General features: G+C 36.4%; 1 protein-coding gene across 1 annotated transcript in view; it reads right to left on the minus strand.

Moving 5' to 3' along the window:
- Positions 1-19,680, minus strand: part of LOC106872704 (COP9 signalosome complex subunit 2) — a 79,980-nt gene that overhangs the window by 33,045 nt on the left and 27,255 nt on the right. Inside the window, exons 3-11 of the mRNA XM_052970193.1 lie at positions 17,088-17,168; positions 14,851-14,976; positions 9,262-9,429; positions 7,951-8,055; positions 7,384-7,453; positions 6,546-6,645; positions 5,459-5,590; positions 3,982-4,079; positions 1,005-1,087 (exon numbers count right to left, since the gene is read on the minus strand). Coding sequence (XP_052826153.1) covers positions 1,005-1,087; positions 3,982-4,079; positions 5,459-5,590; positions 6,546-6,645; positions 7,384-7,453; positions 7,951-8,055; positions 9,262-9,429; positions 14,851-14,976; positions 17,088-17,168 — 963 coding nt within the window. The remainder of the gene's footprint in view (positions 1-1,004; positions 1,088-3,981; positions 4,080-5,458; positions 5,591-6,545; positions 6,646-7,383; positions 7,454-7,950; positions 8,056-9,261; positions 9,430-14,850; positions 14,977-17,087; positions 17,169-19,680) is intronic.

Genomic DNA, 19,680 nt, shown 5'->3' on the forward strand with positions numbered 1-19,680 from the left:
ATTGCAAAGAAAGTGCAATAAATTCTCATAAGAGAAATCTAGCGACAGAGGCTTTGTTATGTGGTATGAATATCAACCACCCAGTTTAAGGATGTCAAAATTTACACCATCTTGAGCGTGGCCGTTGCCAGTACCGCCTGACTGGCCTTCGTGCTGGTGGCACGTAAAAGCACCCACTACACTCTTGGAGTGGTTGGCATTAGGAAGGGCATCCCGCTGTAGAAACTGCCAGATAAGATTGGAGCCTGGTGTAGCCATCTGGTTCACCAGTCCTCAGTCAAATCGTCCAACCCATGCTAGCATGGAAAGCGGACGTTAAACGATGATGATGATGATGATGATGATATATATATATATATCATGTGTGTGTGTGTGTGTGTGTGTGTGTGTGTAATATCATATCAGTACTCTTACTGTAGCCAACCCTCACCTGTTTCCAAGCAAGGTAATATTTTTCCATAGCTAGATATATTCCTCATAGAAGACTAGAAATGAATAACTTTATATGATGGTGATGTTTATTGACAACCATTGCGAGATACCTAGGCATGGGCACACATACAAACAGATGAGCTTCTTTCAGTTTCTGTCTACAAATCCACTCACAAGTCTTGTGAGGAGTTATAGCAGAAAAGACTTGTCCAAGTAGGACTGAACCCAGGATCACAGGGTTGGGAAGCAAGCTTCTTAAGCACACAGTCATGTCTCCATCTGTGTGTGTATCTAAATGAAAGCACTCGCACCAGAAAAAATCTTCTCAAAAAAGGTTAGTAACATCCCGATATCAGATTTCATAACATTTTGTTCTTTAAATAATCTTTTTAAAAAAATCACTTTTACACTTCAAAACTGTATTAAATAATTCTCATAGACTTTCAAATATATATATAACACTGAGTGTTAATGACTATGGTGATAATGGCAATATCTAAATATTTAAATTTGTAAGTGAAAAAAATTTCCAGGAAACATTTTAGTGGAGATAATGAAGGCACTAAGCTCACCTTTGATATGAAAGGGATGTGTATCCGAGTATATGGTTTGATGAGCTTAATCAATACTTGGGTACGGATATTTCTTAATAAATCTGGAAACAAAAACAATAAAGTATATATAAAAGTGCATACATGCATATGTACGTGTGTGTGTGTATACATATATATATGTGTGTGAATATACATACATATCAAATATGTGTGTGTGTGTGTGTGTGTGTAAATATACATGCCTGAGTGCATGTACATATATACACATGCACACATCTTAATATTTTAAATAACGCAGCATGCTATGTAGTTCCAGTGTTGACAGACTGAATATTTAGAAGTGATTTGTGACTAGGGATATGTAAGTATATAGTATGATGTCCATTCTAGACCATACAGTAGAGGAGTACAAGGTAGAACTGGTACAGTTTATGGTTGATTTTACTGGAGTTCATTGGTTCTAGAGGACAAAGCTGACATGTTTAATTTAGTTTCAATGACATTGACAAAACTGAAACCTAACACTGGTAAAGTCTACACAAATTGTTAAATGATAAGACATCATCCCTTGATATTCTTTATAATTTTGACACAAGCTATCAATTTTTTTTACAAGACAGTGGTGAAAGAAATATAGAATTTTGTAATGAGAATTTCCAAATGTAATTTTATGGTAGCATAAAAGGAAAACAACATATTTACACTTGAGAAGTTGAGGTAGCAGAATCATTAGCATGCCAGGCAAAATGTTTATTGGCATTATGTCTGTCTTTATATTCTGTGTGCAAAATCTGCTGAGACTGACTTTGCCTTTCATCCTTTTGGGGTTGATGTAATTGACTATACCCTTCCCCTAAAATTTCAGGCCTTATGCCTATAGTAGAAAGGATTATTATTATTATTAAGAGTAAAACGGAAGAAATGTTAGGCCATTGGACAAAATACTAAGTGGTATTTCTTCCAACACTTAACATTCTGAGTTCAGATACTGTCATGGTCAACTGTATCTTTCACCCTTTCAAGGTCAATAAAATAAAGTACCAGCTAAGTATTGTGGATAATGAATACTTACTCTTTCTCCTCAAAATTGCTGACCTTGTACAAAAAATTTTAAGCAATTTTTATTCCATGTTTGTATCAAAACTTGCCAGCTTGTTATGCAATCTTGAGCCCACTTTGTCAAATCATCCAAATCACAAAGATAAACCAACAGCTGATGCACAGTTTAGATTGTTTCACAGTTATAGAGAAAGGGATTACATATTGGTACCTCCGGTTAGGTTTATGTGGGGTCAATTCTCATATCCTGACAAATATTCTGTCACAATGTGCACAGGTACGTTGAGAACACCTACAACATCATCATCATTTAATGTCCATTTTTCATGCAAGCATGGGTTGGATGGTTTTAACAAGTGTTGGTGAGTCAGAGGACTGCACCAAACTCCAATGTCTGCTTTGGCATGGTTTCCTTCCTAATGCCAACCACTTTACAGAGCCTAATGAGTGCTTTTTAAGTAGCACTAGCTCTAGTGAGGTCACCAAGTAACTCACAGACAAGTGGGGAGGGCAACTGAGTGGGGAGGGCAACTGAGTGGGGAGGGCAACTGAGTGGGGAGGGCAATTGAGTGGGGAGGGCAACTGAGTGGGGAGGGCAGTGCTGATGAAGGTGGCTTTATGCTAGGCAGTAAGATGCTAAAGTATGAAAGAAGGACAGAAACAGGCATCTTGCTGCAGGGGAGACACATGGTTGCCCAAGTTGGAAGAGAAGGAAATATAAAAGACATGGTAAGAGTGGATAAGTAAGTTCGCAAGAGTGTGAGAAATAAGTAGCAGCTGGATAGAGGGCAATGCAGTGAGTAGTGAATATGGGTGGAAGCAAAGCCAACCATTAATATCTGTTGGAGGGGAAAGTGAAGGAAAAAAGGTGTGGATTAGGGAAGTAATAGGTGGCTCAGCACCAGGGACAAAGTCAGAAGTACGTGAGGATGGAAATGATGAGAGACAAACAGTTAATGGAGAGAAGGGAGGGCTGCTTTAACAAAATGAGGAGTGTACAGGAATGGGTGATACTGAGAAAAAGGAAGTGGCTCTAGGAAGATGAGCACTATGGGATGAAATATGTGTAATTCTGCTCTCATAATTATAGCAGGAGTGAGTAGTGCCATAGTCAGAAGAGTGATGGAGGGGTGAGTGTTGGGAAGATGAGTTATAGATGGGGATAGGTTCATCGAGCGCAGATTGGATACAAGGGCATAGACATAAGCAACATATCATATTTTTGCTTAGATGGAGGGGTTTTCTTAAGCACACCAAATAAAAAATCATCTCTGTCCTTTGTCATCTCCTCCACGAGGCTCAACATCCTGAGGTCATTATGAAATTGTCTATATCTGTTGGTGTCCATATAATAGAGGAGGTCTGTCATCAAATATTTCTATCTCTTTCATCTTTGTTGTCAATATCTCTCCTGAAAGGGCCAATGCCGGCCAACAGGTAAGGGTTATTTCTATTATAGGGTTTTGAGACAACCAGTTCTATACATGTGTATATCATTGAAAACAATCAAGAGATGGATATTCTATAGTTGTGTAACAGACAGTCAATGTTGTATTTTTGAGGGTTTTAAGACTACACCACACAAGAAAGGTTTCTACAACACTATTCTGTGGCCTCATTTGGGCTTTTAAATGATTTAAGGGTTTCCTCAATGTTAAAATAGTCTAGTACCAGGAAAAAATTTGGAATTCTACCAATAATTCACCACTGTTCAAGATCATAAGATATTTATCTTTCAATCTGTTACTTTGTTTCTTTGATGGAACACTAACTTGTATTTCATTTAAAATATCAGCAGTTAAAACAGCATTGTTACTTAAATTTCCAGCAAACATGTCAATACTTTTATTGATAACATTAACAATAATTTCCAGATATTTATAGCTATTTCTTTTGAGCTTTTTTGTACTTTATGAATGAATCGACAGCCACCTACCTTCAATATGTTCACGAATAAATGGGTCCTCCATGATATTTTTGTTGTTCCTTTGGAGAATTTTCTCAAATTCATCGATATCATTGTTTTGATAAGCACTAAACACCACAAGAAAACGAAGATTAAATGAGTTTCAATACAACAAGTAACAATGCTTAATTAATATTAGTAGGTAGTAAATTAATATTTATACTTCAAAAAAAAAAAAAAGGAATCTGGTAATGCCTGTTGGTTAATAAAAAGCCTCTGTGGAGTTTATAATTTCACCAAGTGTAAAAGCAATTTGCTGGTTAATGTTTTCCATATAACATTGGGCAACATCAGTGATTGTAGCACTAAGCAACTGAGAGACATATATCTGCTAGGACAGGAAATTGGGCTATCAGAGATAAGTTTTCTTGCAGGAAAATTAGTACTGTAAATTGCTAAACAAAGTGTAGCCACTGCTTATAGATAGAGGTGAACTTGGATATAGTTCTACCTTGTAAACTATACTATCCATGGTACCTACAAAACAAACTGCTGTGTTTACAGAGATGAATTGGGGAGGGTGAGGTGGTATACTTCATCTCCAGCTACCTTAACTAGTTCACCTCTGTCAACTATATCACCTACAGTACTCAGTTCATCTCTGTCATATAGCAGGGTATAAAAGCAAGTTGTTTAATAGGGATCTTGGAGAAGTTAACATTGTCAATAGCAATAGTCACTGATGAAAGGAACAATTGCTGCTATCAGTAATGCATGAAGAGATCAAAATTGTTGAGTGGAAACGATATTTGCTGCCAACTTAATTTGCTGGTTCTGAGTTCAAGTCTAGTACAGGTGTATTTTTGTGATTCCAGTTACAAAGTGTAACAGTTTCCTCACTAGTCAGAGAGAGGAAAAGTGAAAGTTAACTATGATAAACTTGTATTTTCTATCCAAGAGCTGATGTATTCATTATCACTTAACACTCTGAAAACCAGAGTTAAAGAACCAACTCAATGGTTTCCTGAAAGTCGTAGAAAGACTAACTTACTATCTTTCAAATGATAAAAGGACAAAAGTATTTGAAAAAGCTCTTGGAGAAGAGTAACACATACACATACATTAAGATATCATTGATGGTATATATATAAACATACGTCCCATATACACACACCACTGTAGCAAATAGCTTAATCTTTTATGCAAAATATTAAATTACATTTGTAAATAATCATTCAATGGCTAAATCAACAACAGAACTTCTAAACAGTTACTTTATAAGCTAGAAATAGCAGTTAAAACTCCCTTAAATTACACCTGACACCCTGTCAGAAATAAAAAAAAAAAACATGAGATGGTCACATCTAAAGCACATTTCATCATAGGTGTGCTGATTTAAGGCTAGTTTGGGGCTAAAGAACATAATTCAAGGTTAGCTGTATGTAAGATAAAACCATACCAATATCAATCACAGACACATATAAACAAATTATCAGAAATAACTTACCTAACTAAATTAGTCATAGCTAATATTTCAGAATCATTCTTGTAAGGTTTAGTTTCCTGAGAGTCAAAAGGGTTAATTCCGGATTTCATCAGCATATTGGCCAAAACAAGATATTTCAAGCATGTAGTGCGTCTAGAAACAGAACAAACAGTAAAATATATACTGGAATATATGTAAACTAATTTGTCTCAAACGATGATGATGATGATGATGATGATGATGATGATTTTATTAACTCGACAGGCAAATGAGGATTTTGGGAGCCATGAATGAAGGCTTCTTGCAAAAGTATAGTGTAAGTAAATCTAAAAGCCCAGTCTGCAGTAATGCAACGTCTGTAACACAGGCATGAGTGTGCAGTTAAAGTTACTTGTGTGTGATTGGCACCTTGGGCTAGTGTCTTAGCCTTGGATCAATCAAAGTCTTTTGAGTGGATCTGGGTCACTGTCCAACTGGCAGTGTTGTTTGTTACCAGCCTTCCATGAAAATCATGTCTGGCCATGAGAAAATATGTTGCTTGGAAACAGATGAGAGTTGGTGACAGGAGGGGTATCTAGTCATAGAAAAACTGCTTCAATAAGTTCCAAACTCATGCAATCATAGAAAAGTGGACTTTAAAATCATGATGATGTATAACAACTGACATTTTGGAGAATTAAAGTTTGGCATTTATTTCATGGACTCAGGAAAGCTGTAAAGTAAAGTTGATCCTAGCAAGATTTGAACTCAGAGTGAAAAGAAATATGAGTAAATAAATGTGCAGTACTTTTATTAATGACATCTACCAAAGATACATGTTCTTTAATTTAGAAGTAGGGATATAGTCTACTTAATTGATACGAGTAAATGACTTGGTTAAAACTCATTGCGTAATACAGTGACATCTGGCACTAGGTGACAACTGTGGACATGTTTCAGTTTTATTGGACATCATCAGTAAAACAATCTAACTGGGACTATAGATTCTAAAAGGACTATACAAGTAAATGGAACTGTTGGAAATGAACACAGAGTGGTATTATAACTTTAAAATGATTGGGAACTTACCTAGGCCCAACTGCTGTGTAAAACTGAAAAGGAGCCTTACCTGGGGTTACCAGATTCATCATAATTTTTAAATGCTTCAAAGAAGTCTGTGTGTGATTTTTCATATTCTCCTTCCCTCAAGTGCATTTTGCCACCACATTCTAATAAAGAAACAAAACACTAACAAGTAGTTCAACACACATTGAACTATTATTCTAGATAGCTGATTCTAAACCATTGTTAGTAATGAAGCCAGTGACTAACAGCTGTAACTATTTTGTCTATATCAATGCATATTGAACTATTGTTATAGATAATTGACTAGTGTCTTGATCAGATCAATTATAGTAATGAAGTAGTTGAAGCTAACTACTGAATCAACAACTTCTAGTTGTAGCCATGTTGTTTTTATTCTAAAATCTGGGCAAAACATTTAGTCTCTTGTATTTGAACTGGACAAGCTAGCTACAATATAGTACTAAATGTTCAAACAAGGCCATAACTTGTCTTTTTATCAAAAGGCTACCTCTGATCAAACACATTATAGTTGTGACCATTAGCTGTTTTGAACTTTCAGCTATAGTGTTTACATGACTGCATTAAACTATTTTAAGATGGTAGTGTTTTTCTGTCATTTCTTGCAGCTTGAGTCCCAATGTGCAAACACACGCATTGGTTTGTGTTGATCTTGTTGATAGAATAGTTTTGACAGGACTTTAATCCAAGCCATGTAACTTCCTTGTTTAATAATTTTTGTATAATGCAATTGATTTAAACTGGGTGATTTACTGCTCAGAGATATTGACTGTCAAAATAAACATAATGAACAACTGTATAAAAACTCTCTAGATTGGCTGAAGAAGATGCAGAGATAAAGGATGTGAAATGGTTTACCTTACCTCGTATCACTCCCATGATTAAGGGATGTGGTATAGCAGATTTTATGTGCAATGATTGTTCATATAGTTTCTGAGTAGGAAAGAAAAAGAAAAAGGTGAAATTCAGCCTAAACTCTGTGAAATTAAAGAAAATAGAGAATTAATAGAGAAACTGATAGATTGGAATGGACATTTTTTAAATCTCTTTGTACAGATAACTTTAACAATATAGATAAATTTATAATATTTATTATCAATAACAAGTTTAAACTGTAAAACTATTGCAGCTTAGATTAACATGCTGAGTAACTAAACAAGGTCACCAGTTAGTTTTCATCTTACTATAATTTTTTGTGTTGTTCTAGATATGTCTAAGGCTTAAATTTTGATTGAATATTTAGTAGAAGGAACTGGAGTGACAAACTGTGCTCCCTGTATATCCAGTAATGTTTCCATGAGTATTTTTGTTTCATAGTATAGGCAATATGATGTGGCCTGCATCAACCTTTCATGTTTCTTGTATTTTTGTGGTGATTTGTTAAGAAAACATTTAATATTTTGAACACAGATGTTGCGTTATAGGCTTACCTTTAATTTCTTATCATTCTTTTGTACAGTGTGCATCTGGATTTCTAAAGCATATATTTCAAGAAGCTGTGTACCTTTTTTTAGGTCATCTTCACCTTCTTTAGTCTAACATTTCATGGAATTGAATAAAATATAAATGTTAACTCAACAGACAACAGCATATTATGTGGCATTTTAATAATAATGGTCATAACACACTCTATTTAAATGTGTGTGTGTGTGTGAGAGAGAGAGTGTGTGTGTGTGTGAGAGAGAGAGAGTGTGTGTGTGAGAGAGAGATATATAAGGTACCATTGCAACACGTTATGATATACAACAATCTGATATGTGATTCTTTCCAAAGAATTGAAAAATGAAAAGTAAAGTAATAATAAAATACGAAATTGATTAACACATTGGTAGTGCATCATAACTACAAAGACCAGTGGTCTGAAAGGTTGAAAACCCGATACAACATACTCATCAATATAACATTAATCCTGTGATCAGACTGTGGGCTCTTTTAATATCAACCTGTCTGAAACAGCATGTGATTCTATGATACAAATTCCTTGTTTTGAAGTGTGCTAAATTAAAACATTCAGTCAAAATTTCATGTTGATTTATGTTCAAAACACAGACTTTATGACAAAATTATTTTAGAAAATTCTCCATTATTTTTGAAATTAACTGAAAGAAAAGCAGTGTATTTCAAAAGAAATATTGCAACAAAAGACACTTCATTTAAACACTGCTTTAATCTACACAGCTGAAAATGAGTATTAGCTGAATGCTGGAGCAGCCCTTTCTATCTACATATGGTTTCAGGTTCAGTCCCACTGTGTGCTACTTTGGGCCACTATCTTCTACTACAACCTTGGACCTACCAAAGTTTTGTGAGTAGATTTGGTAAACAGAAACTGAAAGAAGGCAACAGGAAAGAGCATCTGGCTGTAGAAAATCTACCTCAATGAACTCCATATGATCTACACAAGCATACAAAAGTGAACATTAAAACAATGTTGATGCACATACACTCTCTCTTTCTCACACACAAATTACTTATTTAACCAATGTTTTAGGCCATAAGGCGGCAAGCTGGCAGAAATGTTAGCAGTATTTCGTCTGTCGTTACATTCTGAGTTCAAATTCTGCCAAGGTCGATTTTGCCTTTCATCCTTTCAGGGTCAATAAATTAAGTACCAGTTGTGTAATGGGGTTGATCTAATCAACTAGCCCTCTCCCCCAAAATTTCAGACCTTGTGCCTCGAGTATAAATGAATATTTTTATACCATATACATTTACTAAAACTGATATTTCCAAGTACCAACCTGGCAGGAATTATGAAGCTCTTTCAGAATGGCTTTCAATTTACCATATTCGTTTCTGTCAAAATAAAGTTTACCAAGCTTGGTGTTGGTTTTGAACCATAGTCTTTCATTTTTGGCTTCTTTTAGAGCTTCTAAAGTAGTTTCATAAAAATTCTGAAGCAATACCATCTGAAATTGAAAGACAAAACATCAACAAGAAGTCATATAAATAGAAAGTCTGCAGCCAATGTAGTTATTCAAAAACAAATAACCATGTGTTTAAACACAGATATATGAATATACATACCTATACATTGGTACACTCATACACATACTTATATTTACTATATGTATCCTGGTTTTAGTAGAGGTACATTATGTCATTAGAGATTGCTAAAAAGCAATAGTAAGAACAACTGCCCTCAACATATGACAAGATGAAAATGTGGATGTATGATGATGACGATATATATATATAATCAGAACTGAAATATGAAATGTATGACAAGGTGAAAATCAACAATTTAAATGTTCTTAAAAAGTGTTAAATTGTGGTATTTATGCATCAGCAGTGTAAATGAAATGTTCCAACAAAGTATTGAAACCAGATTACAGACAACATTTATTCAGAACACATTCATCATGTAGTTGTCAAAATGCAATAATTTATTCTCATCAGTATTGGAGCCCCTATTAAGGCTATGGTCTCTACCTCTTCCTCACTCAGTTCAACATTTCCTTTATTATCTATGACTGCTGAGGACAAATGAAGCTAGCATGATCCGCTGCATGTGTAATGTCAGTGTGCACACACGACATAATGTAAGTACCCTGAGTGAAATGTTGGACATAAGAAGCATCGGATGTAGCATGCAAGAGAAACGTTTGCGCTGGTATGGTCATGTACTACGAATGGATGAGTAGAGTTGTGTGAAGAAGTGCCACTCCCAAACAGTTGAAGGAATCCGGGGTAGAGGTAGACCCAGGAAGTCATGGGATGAGGTGGTGAAGCATGACCTTCAAACGTTGAGCCTCACAGAGGCAATGACGAAAGGCCAAGACTTCTGGAGATATGCTGTGACTGTGAAGACCCGGCAAATAAAGTGAGTTCATGGCTGTATCCTACACCAGTTTCGCATAACCAGCCCCAGCCCATTCAAAAGTACCTCGGATCATAAGGCGACATGCTGTGCTTGAGGAGACCTATTGAGTCAAGTACATAAACATCAAAATGAAAATCAAATGGAAATTGTAGTTGTGATCCCTGTGCCTGTGGCACGTAATAAACACCATCAGAACATGGCCAATGCCTGCGCTGCCTTGACTGGTTTCTGTGCAGGTGGCACGTACAAAGCACCCACTACACTTGCGGAGTGGTTGGCGTTAGGAAGGGCATCCAGCTGTAGAAACACTGCCAGATTAGACTGGAGCCTGGTGCAGCCTCCTGGCTTCCCAGACCTCAGTGGAACCGTCCAACCCATGCTAGCATGGAAAAGAGACTAAAAACATAAGGTCCTAAAAGTCAGGTTCTATCTTTTGTGGAGGACACAGTAACACATTGATTTCCTTGCATGCCACTGGTATTTATACAATTCACTTCAGAATATGTTATTCATAACTTCAACAGGACTCAAACTCAGAACATAAAAGGATACAAATGCCACAAGGTATATTGTCTGCTGCTCTACTGATTTTGCCACATATATTGATCTATCTGACACAGAGCAATAACTGATGGTGAGGACTAGAGCCATCTGAATTAACACCAATTCATGACATACTATTTTACAAATTTTTGTGAGATGAAGTTGACTTCGTGGGATTTGAATTCAGAAGATAATATTTGAAAGACCCAAGAGCTCTTTGTCCAGTATGATACTCTGTGTCCTTTGTCCAAATTGATACTCTGATATTTTACCTATCAAATGGTTCATACACACTCTACAAAACTGACACAAACACATTCTTAAAAATAATTCTTCAAAAATAAAATTAAAGGTAGAAGTTGAGAGAATGACTGAACAACAATTAATGATACAAGGGATTTTAAAATGTTTTTTTTATTATCAAATACTTTGGTAACTCCAGTCAGCCATGTCCTATGTATCATTTAAAAGAAATAGTTAATCAACTGAAATAAGAGCAACTCATACATTTTGTACTTATACAAAGATAAATTGTCTGGCATGCTGGTTTCAACTTGGATGAGTGGTTAGCAGATTAGCCATGGTCAGTGAAACCATCTTTATTACAAGCAGTCTGTTCTAAAATTTGTGGTTATCATTTATAGGATGTTAGAAAGATGTACATGGTAATTTTTCCACACATATGTCTATGTTGGTTTAGATTTTTGAATACTGTTTAGTACAAAAGTAGATAAGCAGTTCACAGATCATATTTCATCATGATTGTCTAATGAATCCTGAAGCAGGTAGAGATAATTGTCTTTTCTTAGACCATCCGGTCAAAACACTGCTGCTTACAAAGAAACATGAACTCATTATATGGGAACCAAGTACATCACAGTGTCACAATCTATACATGTTTTAGTAAATTCTAACTAAGCACAAAACAAATAAAGACTAGTAGATTATTTTTGGAAGGAAGGATAGGTAATAGATATTTAAAGCCCAGTTTACTAGGGGTAGTTATTTTATATAACATTAGGTGAAAATAAGTTGAACATCCATGAATTTAGAATGAGCAAGATACCAAAATGTATCTCATGTATCTCACTACCAATACTGTAGTCTATAAGTTATAATTAATATTAAATGCCTACTTACTATGAATGTTGCTTACATCTCTGAGAAATGCATGAATGTGGCAACATTCCAATATTAACTCTACAAATATTAGGTATTATGATTCTATAAGATATTATGCATTGGCTGCAAAGCTACCTGTGCTGTTCACAGGTCAAGTTTGGCCCCATTAGTGGCCTACTGAGTAAATCTTAATGTTTAATCAGTTGTTGATAATGCTGAGCAGGTGGCTGATAGAGTAAATTGTTAGATTAAATGGTTCCCATTATTTAATAATAAAATAATAATAATGAAATTATTGTGTATAGTGCTCAGGTGCACAACTTATCAAAGGCGCATGTATAGTACATAGGATTATGTACAAATGTCAGGAAAGCAAACAGTCTTTGAGTCATGATATACATGTGCATGCATATGAAAGGGAAGATATCAGGTGTTGTGTTGGCAAATTTCAGGAAGCATAGAGGTTTTAAAGGATGCAATGTCTCAGTAGCTAAAAACTGATGCAGGTAGTTTGTTCCATGCTTCAGCAACTCTGGAGTGTGAGAAAATGTTTCAAAAAGTCATGGGAGCTGTGCTGTTTTCTGACTTAGTAGGCATGCCCACGTGTATTAGACACATGGAATTCAAAAAGCTCTTCAAGGTTGTTGTTGACATGATGGTTAACAAATTTTGTGGGTGTTTACCAAATCAGTTGCCAGATGTCAGAGCCCAGGGAAGCAAAGCATTCAGAGTATGATAGATGCCTGATGGAGGGTATTTGCTTGGTTGCATGTCTCTGAACAGTTTCCAGGAAGTCAATGTTTTGAGTAAGATAGGGGTTCCAGACTGGTGATACAAATTCCAAGTATGGCCATACCATACCCATATACAGCCTTGAATAGATAGCTGGAGAACGGCTGACAAATCTCTTGCTGAGTGATGCCAAGACATCCTCAGCCTTCTGGACAATTTTAGAGATGTGCTTTGTCCAGCGCAAATCACTGCTGACAGTAATGTCCAGGTCATGTTCACAAGAAGACTTCTTGATATTAGTGTTGTGGAGGGAGCATGTGGGCCCTGGGTTTTTTCTCCCAAAATGCGTGGTTGTATACTTGTCCACAGCTAGCTTGAGTTGCCAGTCTATGATCCATTGCTGTATTGTGTCCAGGTCCGATTGCAGGAAAGATCTATAGTTTTCAGGATCTGTCCTTTTTATCTCAAGGTACGGTTTGATGTCATCTGCATATTTCAGCACTGTGACATTCTTTAAGGTGGCATCGATGTCATTAATGTATGCAACAAACAAAAGGGAACCAAGAACAGATCCCTGCAGTACACTAGATGACATCTCATTGGGTGAAGAATACTGTCCTAGAACTATGACTACCTTTTTTATGACTGAGAATGAAGGACTCCAAAAGATCATCTTTCACACCCATTGCAGAGAGTTTTGCAATAAGACTTTTGTGTGGCACAGAATTAAAAGCTTTAGCAAAGTCAAGGTAAACAACATCCACCCATTCGCCACCATCAGTGATCCGGGTGATGTCTTCAAGAAACTCGATAAGTTGATCACAGCAGCTGGATTAGGAATAAATCCAAATTACAAGGGCCAGATAAGGCTGTGAGAACTCCAGAAGTTTCAGGCTGTTTCTTCATCAATTTGGCAATGCAGCTAGTAAGAGTGACTGGACAATAGTTGACAGGCGATGTGCAGTCACCTTTTTTTGAAGAGAGGAATGACACTGGCAGTTTTCCACTGCTCCAGAGTAGCACCATTGTTAAAGACAGAATTGAAAGAAGAGTGAAAGCTGGTGCAGAAGAAAGTACCCACCACATTTGAGAAGCAGGCACGTAACACCATCAAGACCAGGAGAGGTATAGTTGTGTTTATTCTTAAGATGACACCGCAGCATTGCAGGTGTAAATTCCATAGTTGTAATAGAATTTGATATCAGAGGTGGTGGAGATAGTACATTTTGATTTTCAACAGTAAAAATGCCTGCATAGCATTCAGCAATAAGTTCTGCACATTCTTTGGGATCGTCAGTAATCTGGCTTGTGTGGAGATTGCAAAGAGGACCAACTGGAGAGTGAAGTCCCTGCTTTGAATGTACATATTTCCAAAACATCTTACTGTCAGTGTTGGTCGCTATGCACTCTTCTTATTCAAGTACTACCCTTTTTGTCACCTGCTTGAGATGGTTGGATGATCGATTGCACTTTTTTCTATTTATATTTGATTTATGCAGTTTGTAATCCCATTCAACATTACAGCATTCTTTCCTAGCAAGTCTGACTGCTGCAGTCTCCCAAGTTGCACTTTTGGGATGTTTTTTGTGCTTACGTGTTACTGATGCTACACATGCTGTCCATATTGAGTTCAGGATGTTCTGAAGTATAGTGTTCACATCTCTAGAGTCACAAAATTCCAGCCAGTTTGGTGCAGTAAGAGTTCCAGTCTGCTTTATTCCAGTCAAAGCAAGCAGTTTGGAGATGGCTGTGGTTTTTGTTACTGCCCATAAGGGACAGATTGGCAATGATCGTAACATGATCAGAGTCATCTAAAGGTTCTTCAGTAGTAATACAAATAACCATTTCAGGAGTAGTTTTATCACCTCTTGTTAAGGAGTTTAACTTTTTACACTTCTTGTGTTCACAGTTCAAATGTTACTGGAATTTCTAGGATCAATAAAATAAGCACCAGTAATACACCAAGGTAACTTAAATGACTACACCCCTTTCCTCACAAGATCTAGTACCTAGTTAAAAGTAACCTAGTTTTGTAAAAAAGAACAAAAAAAAACAAATAACAAAACAAAATAAATTTTAAAAAATTCCTTTTTTTAAATATATGTTTTACCTGTTGAGATGTAGAAATATAATCCAAAATGGAGTTAATTGATTTCTCCGAATAGTTGCGAGTAACTGCAGACTTGATATAAGTTAGCAGTTGTTTATAGCGCTTCATCATTTCATCATAATTTTCCTGGCAGAATATATCAAGAGAAACATGAAAACAGGTTTGTCACAAGAATAGTGAATTATTATTACTAAAAGAATATTAGTATCATTAGAGCACACATATAAGGACCAGCTTGGAGACATTGACATAAAACAAGACAACAGACATGTTAATAAGGTCCATCTTATTATATATGTTTAATGAACTACACAGTGAAAAAGTTTAATGTCACATGGTGATATATAAGTTTAAAAAAATAGAAGAGGTGTCACATGAAAATATATGCTTAAAGATATATACAGTGAAAGAGATGCTATATAAAAATATACGTTTAAAAAACTCATCATCATTTATCATCTGTTTTCCATGTAAGTATGGATTGGATAGTTTGACAGGAGCTGGTCAGCTGGAGAGTTGTCTAGGTTCCAATTGTCTGTTGCAGCAAGGTTTCTATGGCTGAACGCCCTTCCCAATGCCAACCACCTTACAGAATGTACTGAGTACCTTTTACATAACACTGGCATGGGTGCTTTATATATGGCACCAGAACGTGTGCTTTATATGTGGTACCAGCATGGGTGCGTTATATGTGGCACCAGTATAGGTGCTTTGTATGTGGCACCAGCATGGGAGCTTTATATTTGGCACCAGCACAGATGCTTTAGATGTGACCCAGCTCAAGAGCGTTTTGGTATTCTTCATATGTTTAAAGAACTACAACAACAAAAGCAACAGGACCACTAATGTGACATAAATCATGAATCTATCGCTGGGTCAATTGCTCGTCTCTGCCTCACATCATTAGTGGTAGGTTGTTAATTTAACAATGCCTTTGGATAAGAAGGAAAAAAGGGAACAAGAATTATTAACTCTAGGTGTGTGGCTGTCCACAAAACTAAAGATGTCCAAAGCTGTCGTTCTCTCCATGCTGCTGTAAAATGTGGACTCCATACTGCCAGAACATCAAACAGTTGGAACAGTTCTATACTATATTACTGCACACACTCATGGACAGACATCACTGAGCCGCATCAACCTCAGTCCTGATCACGGACTACCAGTGTCCAACCTGTGTGCCCCTGTGTGCTTCTGGCTTTGGGTTGCAGAGACACACGTGTTCACACCGCTGATTGCTGAGACCATCAATGGACTACCTTGGAAGAACATTTAAACTGAACATATCCAGCCAAAATATTCTATCTGTTTAGTTCCAACTGGCCTCTCACACTGATTTTACACTGTTATTTTAAAAATAAACAGCTACATCAGTGAAATTTCAAAGCTAATAATACACGGTTAATCCAAAACAATGCAAATGATTAAGCCTGCAAGGATTTGACCAGTGTACCTCAGGCAGGAATATACACTAAATATATATACAAGAATGTATGCTTTCCTTATAAATTTCACTAATTTCTATGAAGAACAAGAAATGGATGTTGTGACATTATACCTTATTCAAAATAGTATTAGAAATATAGATAGAATGAAAAGCTTTAACCTTGATAGAATGGACCCCTTCCACATCCCCAAAAAGGTTTGAAATAGAAGTCAGTTAAATGATAGAATCCACCACCGTTTAAATGGTGAAGTGAAATGGCAAAACAGCTATGAAAATGAACAATCAACTTATGGGTCATGTGTTCACATTCTCACTGTGCACCTCTCATTTTGTTTCTAGTCAAGATTTCATTCTACATGCTCTACATTCTCCTGGGGTGTAGAGAGAGGAAGAATCTGAAGTAATTATGTGGCCCCAAAGTCAACCATGATCATCAGACTGACGACACATAGGTAGTTAATTTAACAAGTGTGAACCATATATTTATAGTACTGGATATATCAAACATCATGTGGTTGAAGGCAATACATCACATCATGCCATACAATCATTCGAAATAGCAGACAAATGTATTTCAAATGTCATCCTTCCAAATTAAAAATGAAAAAAAGTGAACAAATATACTGAATAGTCTTTAAAAATGAATAAAGCATCTCAACTGAAATGACAAGAAGAGTGATATATATCTTTCTACATCACCAGAGACATGTAAGAGACCATCTGAAGATAACAGAGAGAGAAATAAAGAATTGGAGATAAACATCACACAACAGTGATTTAATGATGTACTTACCAATTTGAAATTAATTTTAATCATCTGTTTTAAGGCCTTGAAGCCCCATTCTCCTTTATCTTTTCCTTCCAATTCAAGGACCTGAAGCAAGAAAAAGATGAAAATTAGACAAACACCCCTTAAAGGGATTTTGGTTAGATAACAGTTGCTGCAATATCAGAGGAAGGTTAACAGGGAAAAGAGCTTTTGTATGTGGAAGATGCACAGGTGCAATAAATGCTGAAAATGGGCAGAAAATAGACTTCAACTGCCAGGGGAGCAAGCTGGAGGTAGTAGATAGCTTCTGTTATCTAGGTGGATGCTCCAAGAGCATAACTGTGAGAATAAGATTAGGGCAAAGTTCAGAGAGCTCCTACCTCTGCTGTCAACAAACAAAAGGCCTCTCTCTCAGAGTGAAAGGCAAATTGTATGATGCTTGTGTGTGAACAGCTATGCTACATGGCAGTGAAACATGGGTTGTGACAGCCGAGGACATGTGTAAGCTTGAAAGAAATGAAGCCAATATGCATCTCTGGATGTGCAATGTCAATGTGCATGTTCGACAAAGTGTCAGTATGGCCATGTGATGCATATGGACAAGAACAGATGTGTAAAGGAGCATTGGGCCTCATGGAGGCAAGTTCCTGTCAAGCGTTGGGCCACATGGAGGCAAGTTCTTTTTAAGCATTAAGCCTCATGGAGGCAAAGTGGCTGAGTTCCTTTTTAGTGTTGGGCCTCTCGGAGGCAATTACTGAGACCTTTGGCATTGTGTCATGCTTGAGAAGAAGACCCATCAAGCCAATCAAAATCGCAGTCGTGACAGATATCGGTGTCATGCAAACAGCACATAAAGCACCCATTACATTCTCAGAGTGGTTGGCATTAGGAAGGGCATCCAGCCTAAGAAACCATGCCAAATCAACTGGTGCAGCCTTCCAACTTGCCAGCCCTGGTCAAACCATCCAACTCATGCCAGCATGGACAACAGACATTAAATGATGATGAACATGATAAATTAGACAAGTTATTTAATAATAATAATAATAATAACAATAATCCTTTCTACTATAGGCACAAGGCCTGAAATTTGGTGGGAGAGGACTAGTTGATTACATCACCCCCAGTGCTTAACTGGTACATCAACCCCGAAAGGATGAAAGGCAAAGTCGACTTCAACGGAATTTGAACTCAGAATGTAAAGACAAGTGAAATGCTACTAAACATTTTGCCCAGTGTGCTAATGATTCTACCAGCTCACCACCTTAATAATAATCCTTTCTACTATTGGTACAAGGCCTGAAATTTGGGGGAGCAGATAGTCAATTACATTGAGTCCAGTAATTGACTGGTACTGAATTTATCAACCCTGAAAAGATGAAAGGAAAAGTCAACCTCAGCAGAATTTGAACTCAGAGCATAAGGACACAAAATGCCACTAAGCATTTTTACTTGCAATGCTAACGATCCTGCCAGCTCGCCACCTTAACAATAATAATAATAATAATAATAATAATAACAAGGAGATTACACTGGGGACATTTAACATGTGAGAACGATAAATCACTGCTCCGAAATTTATCCAAAAACATCGAAAATAAAGACATCACATGGAGCCAAAAATAGCTGACAAAGGGTTGGACTATATCCGAGTAAGTAATACTCATTGAAATTTATTTCTATTTTTCCAAATATAATGATGTATTTTAACTGGATATCATCTCCACTGCTCGCACAGAACATGTAAACACGCTTGTTACATCAACACCAGACTATCTACAAAAAAATTACAAATAGATTAAATAATACCGGTATTATTCCACCCAAGAATAACAACCGGGAAGTGCGTACTTTAAACTTGTTACACAAAAAGTACGAAGAGCTGCACATGCAAAACAATCTGACAACAGAAATGAACGGACCGGTACCCTACAAAAATGATGACCGTCAAAATAAAGGGCCAGATGTTGTTCCTCATGTCCTGCAAATAAAACCAAAACGGCATAAATGGACACGTGAGGAATACATTTCGATCTTACACACTTACTTTACAGCAGTGCTCTACCCAAAGAACGAAAACTCAACAACACATACATATAAAATATGGAAGAAAAATAACCTAAATAAAACCTGGATACAACAATGAACCCTAATAAACTAGCTAACATACAAAGATATATTCTCAAAGCAAAAAAAATATCACAAATAGAAATAGAACAATTGAAAGGAAAAATATGTCAGGAAAATCTAGATAGTAGCCACATAATAATGCCAAATAATAATATAAACACTGACATAGTAAAACACGAAGACAAACGTAACATTTCCACCAAAAACGAAGTAAACAAAAAAGAACAAACCCAGACCGTAGAGATGTATAATAATGTACAAAAAGCACCAATCCAGAACACCACAGACAAACATATCAATGAAAAGGAAGGCAAAACAAATCTAAAACCTGGGAATAACGAAGGGAAACCTAATGATTATGATACTATGAAAATGAGAATAATCAAAGAACTGAAAACCACAGATCTTAGAATGGACCACAGATTATATCCCCCAAAAATCAAAATAGACAATAAAACAACATCAATAATAAATAGCATAAACCTGG

Source organism: Octopus bimaculoides, chromosome 8 (genome assembly GCF_001194135.2).
Source record: "Octopus bimaculoides isolate UCB-OBI-ISO-001 chromosome 8, ASM119413v2, whole genome shotgun sequence".
Lineage (NCBI taxonomy): Eukaryota > Metazoa > Mollusca > Cephalopoda > Octopoda > Octopodidae > Octopus > Octopus bimaculoides.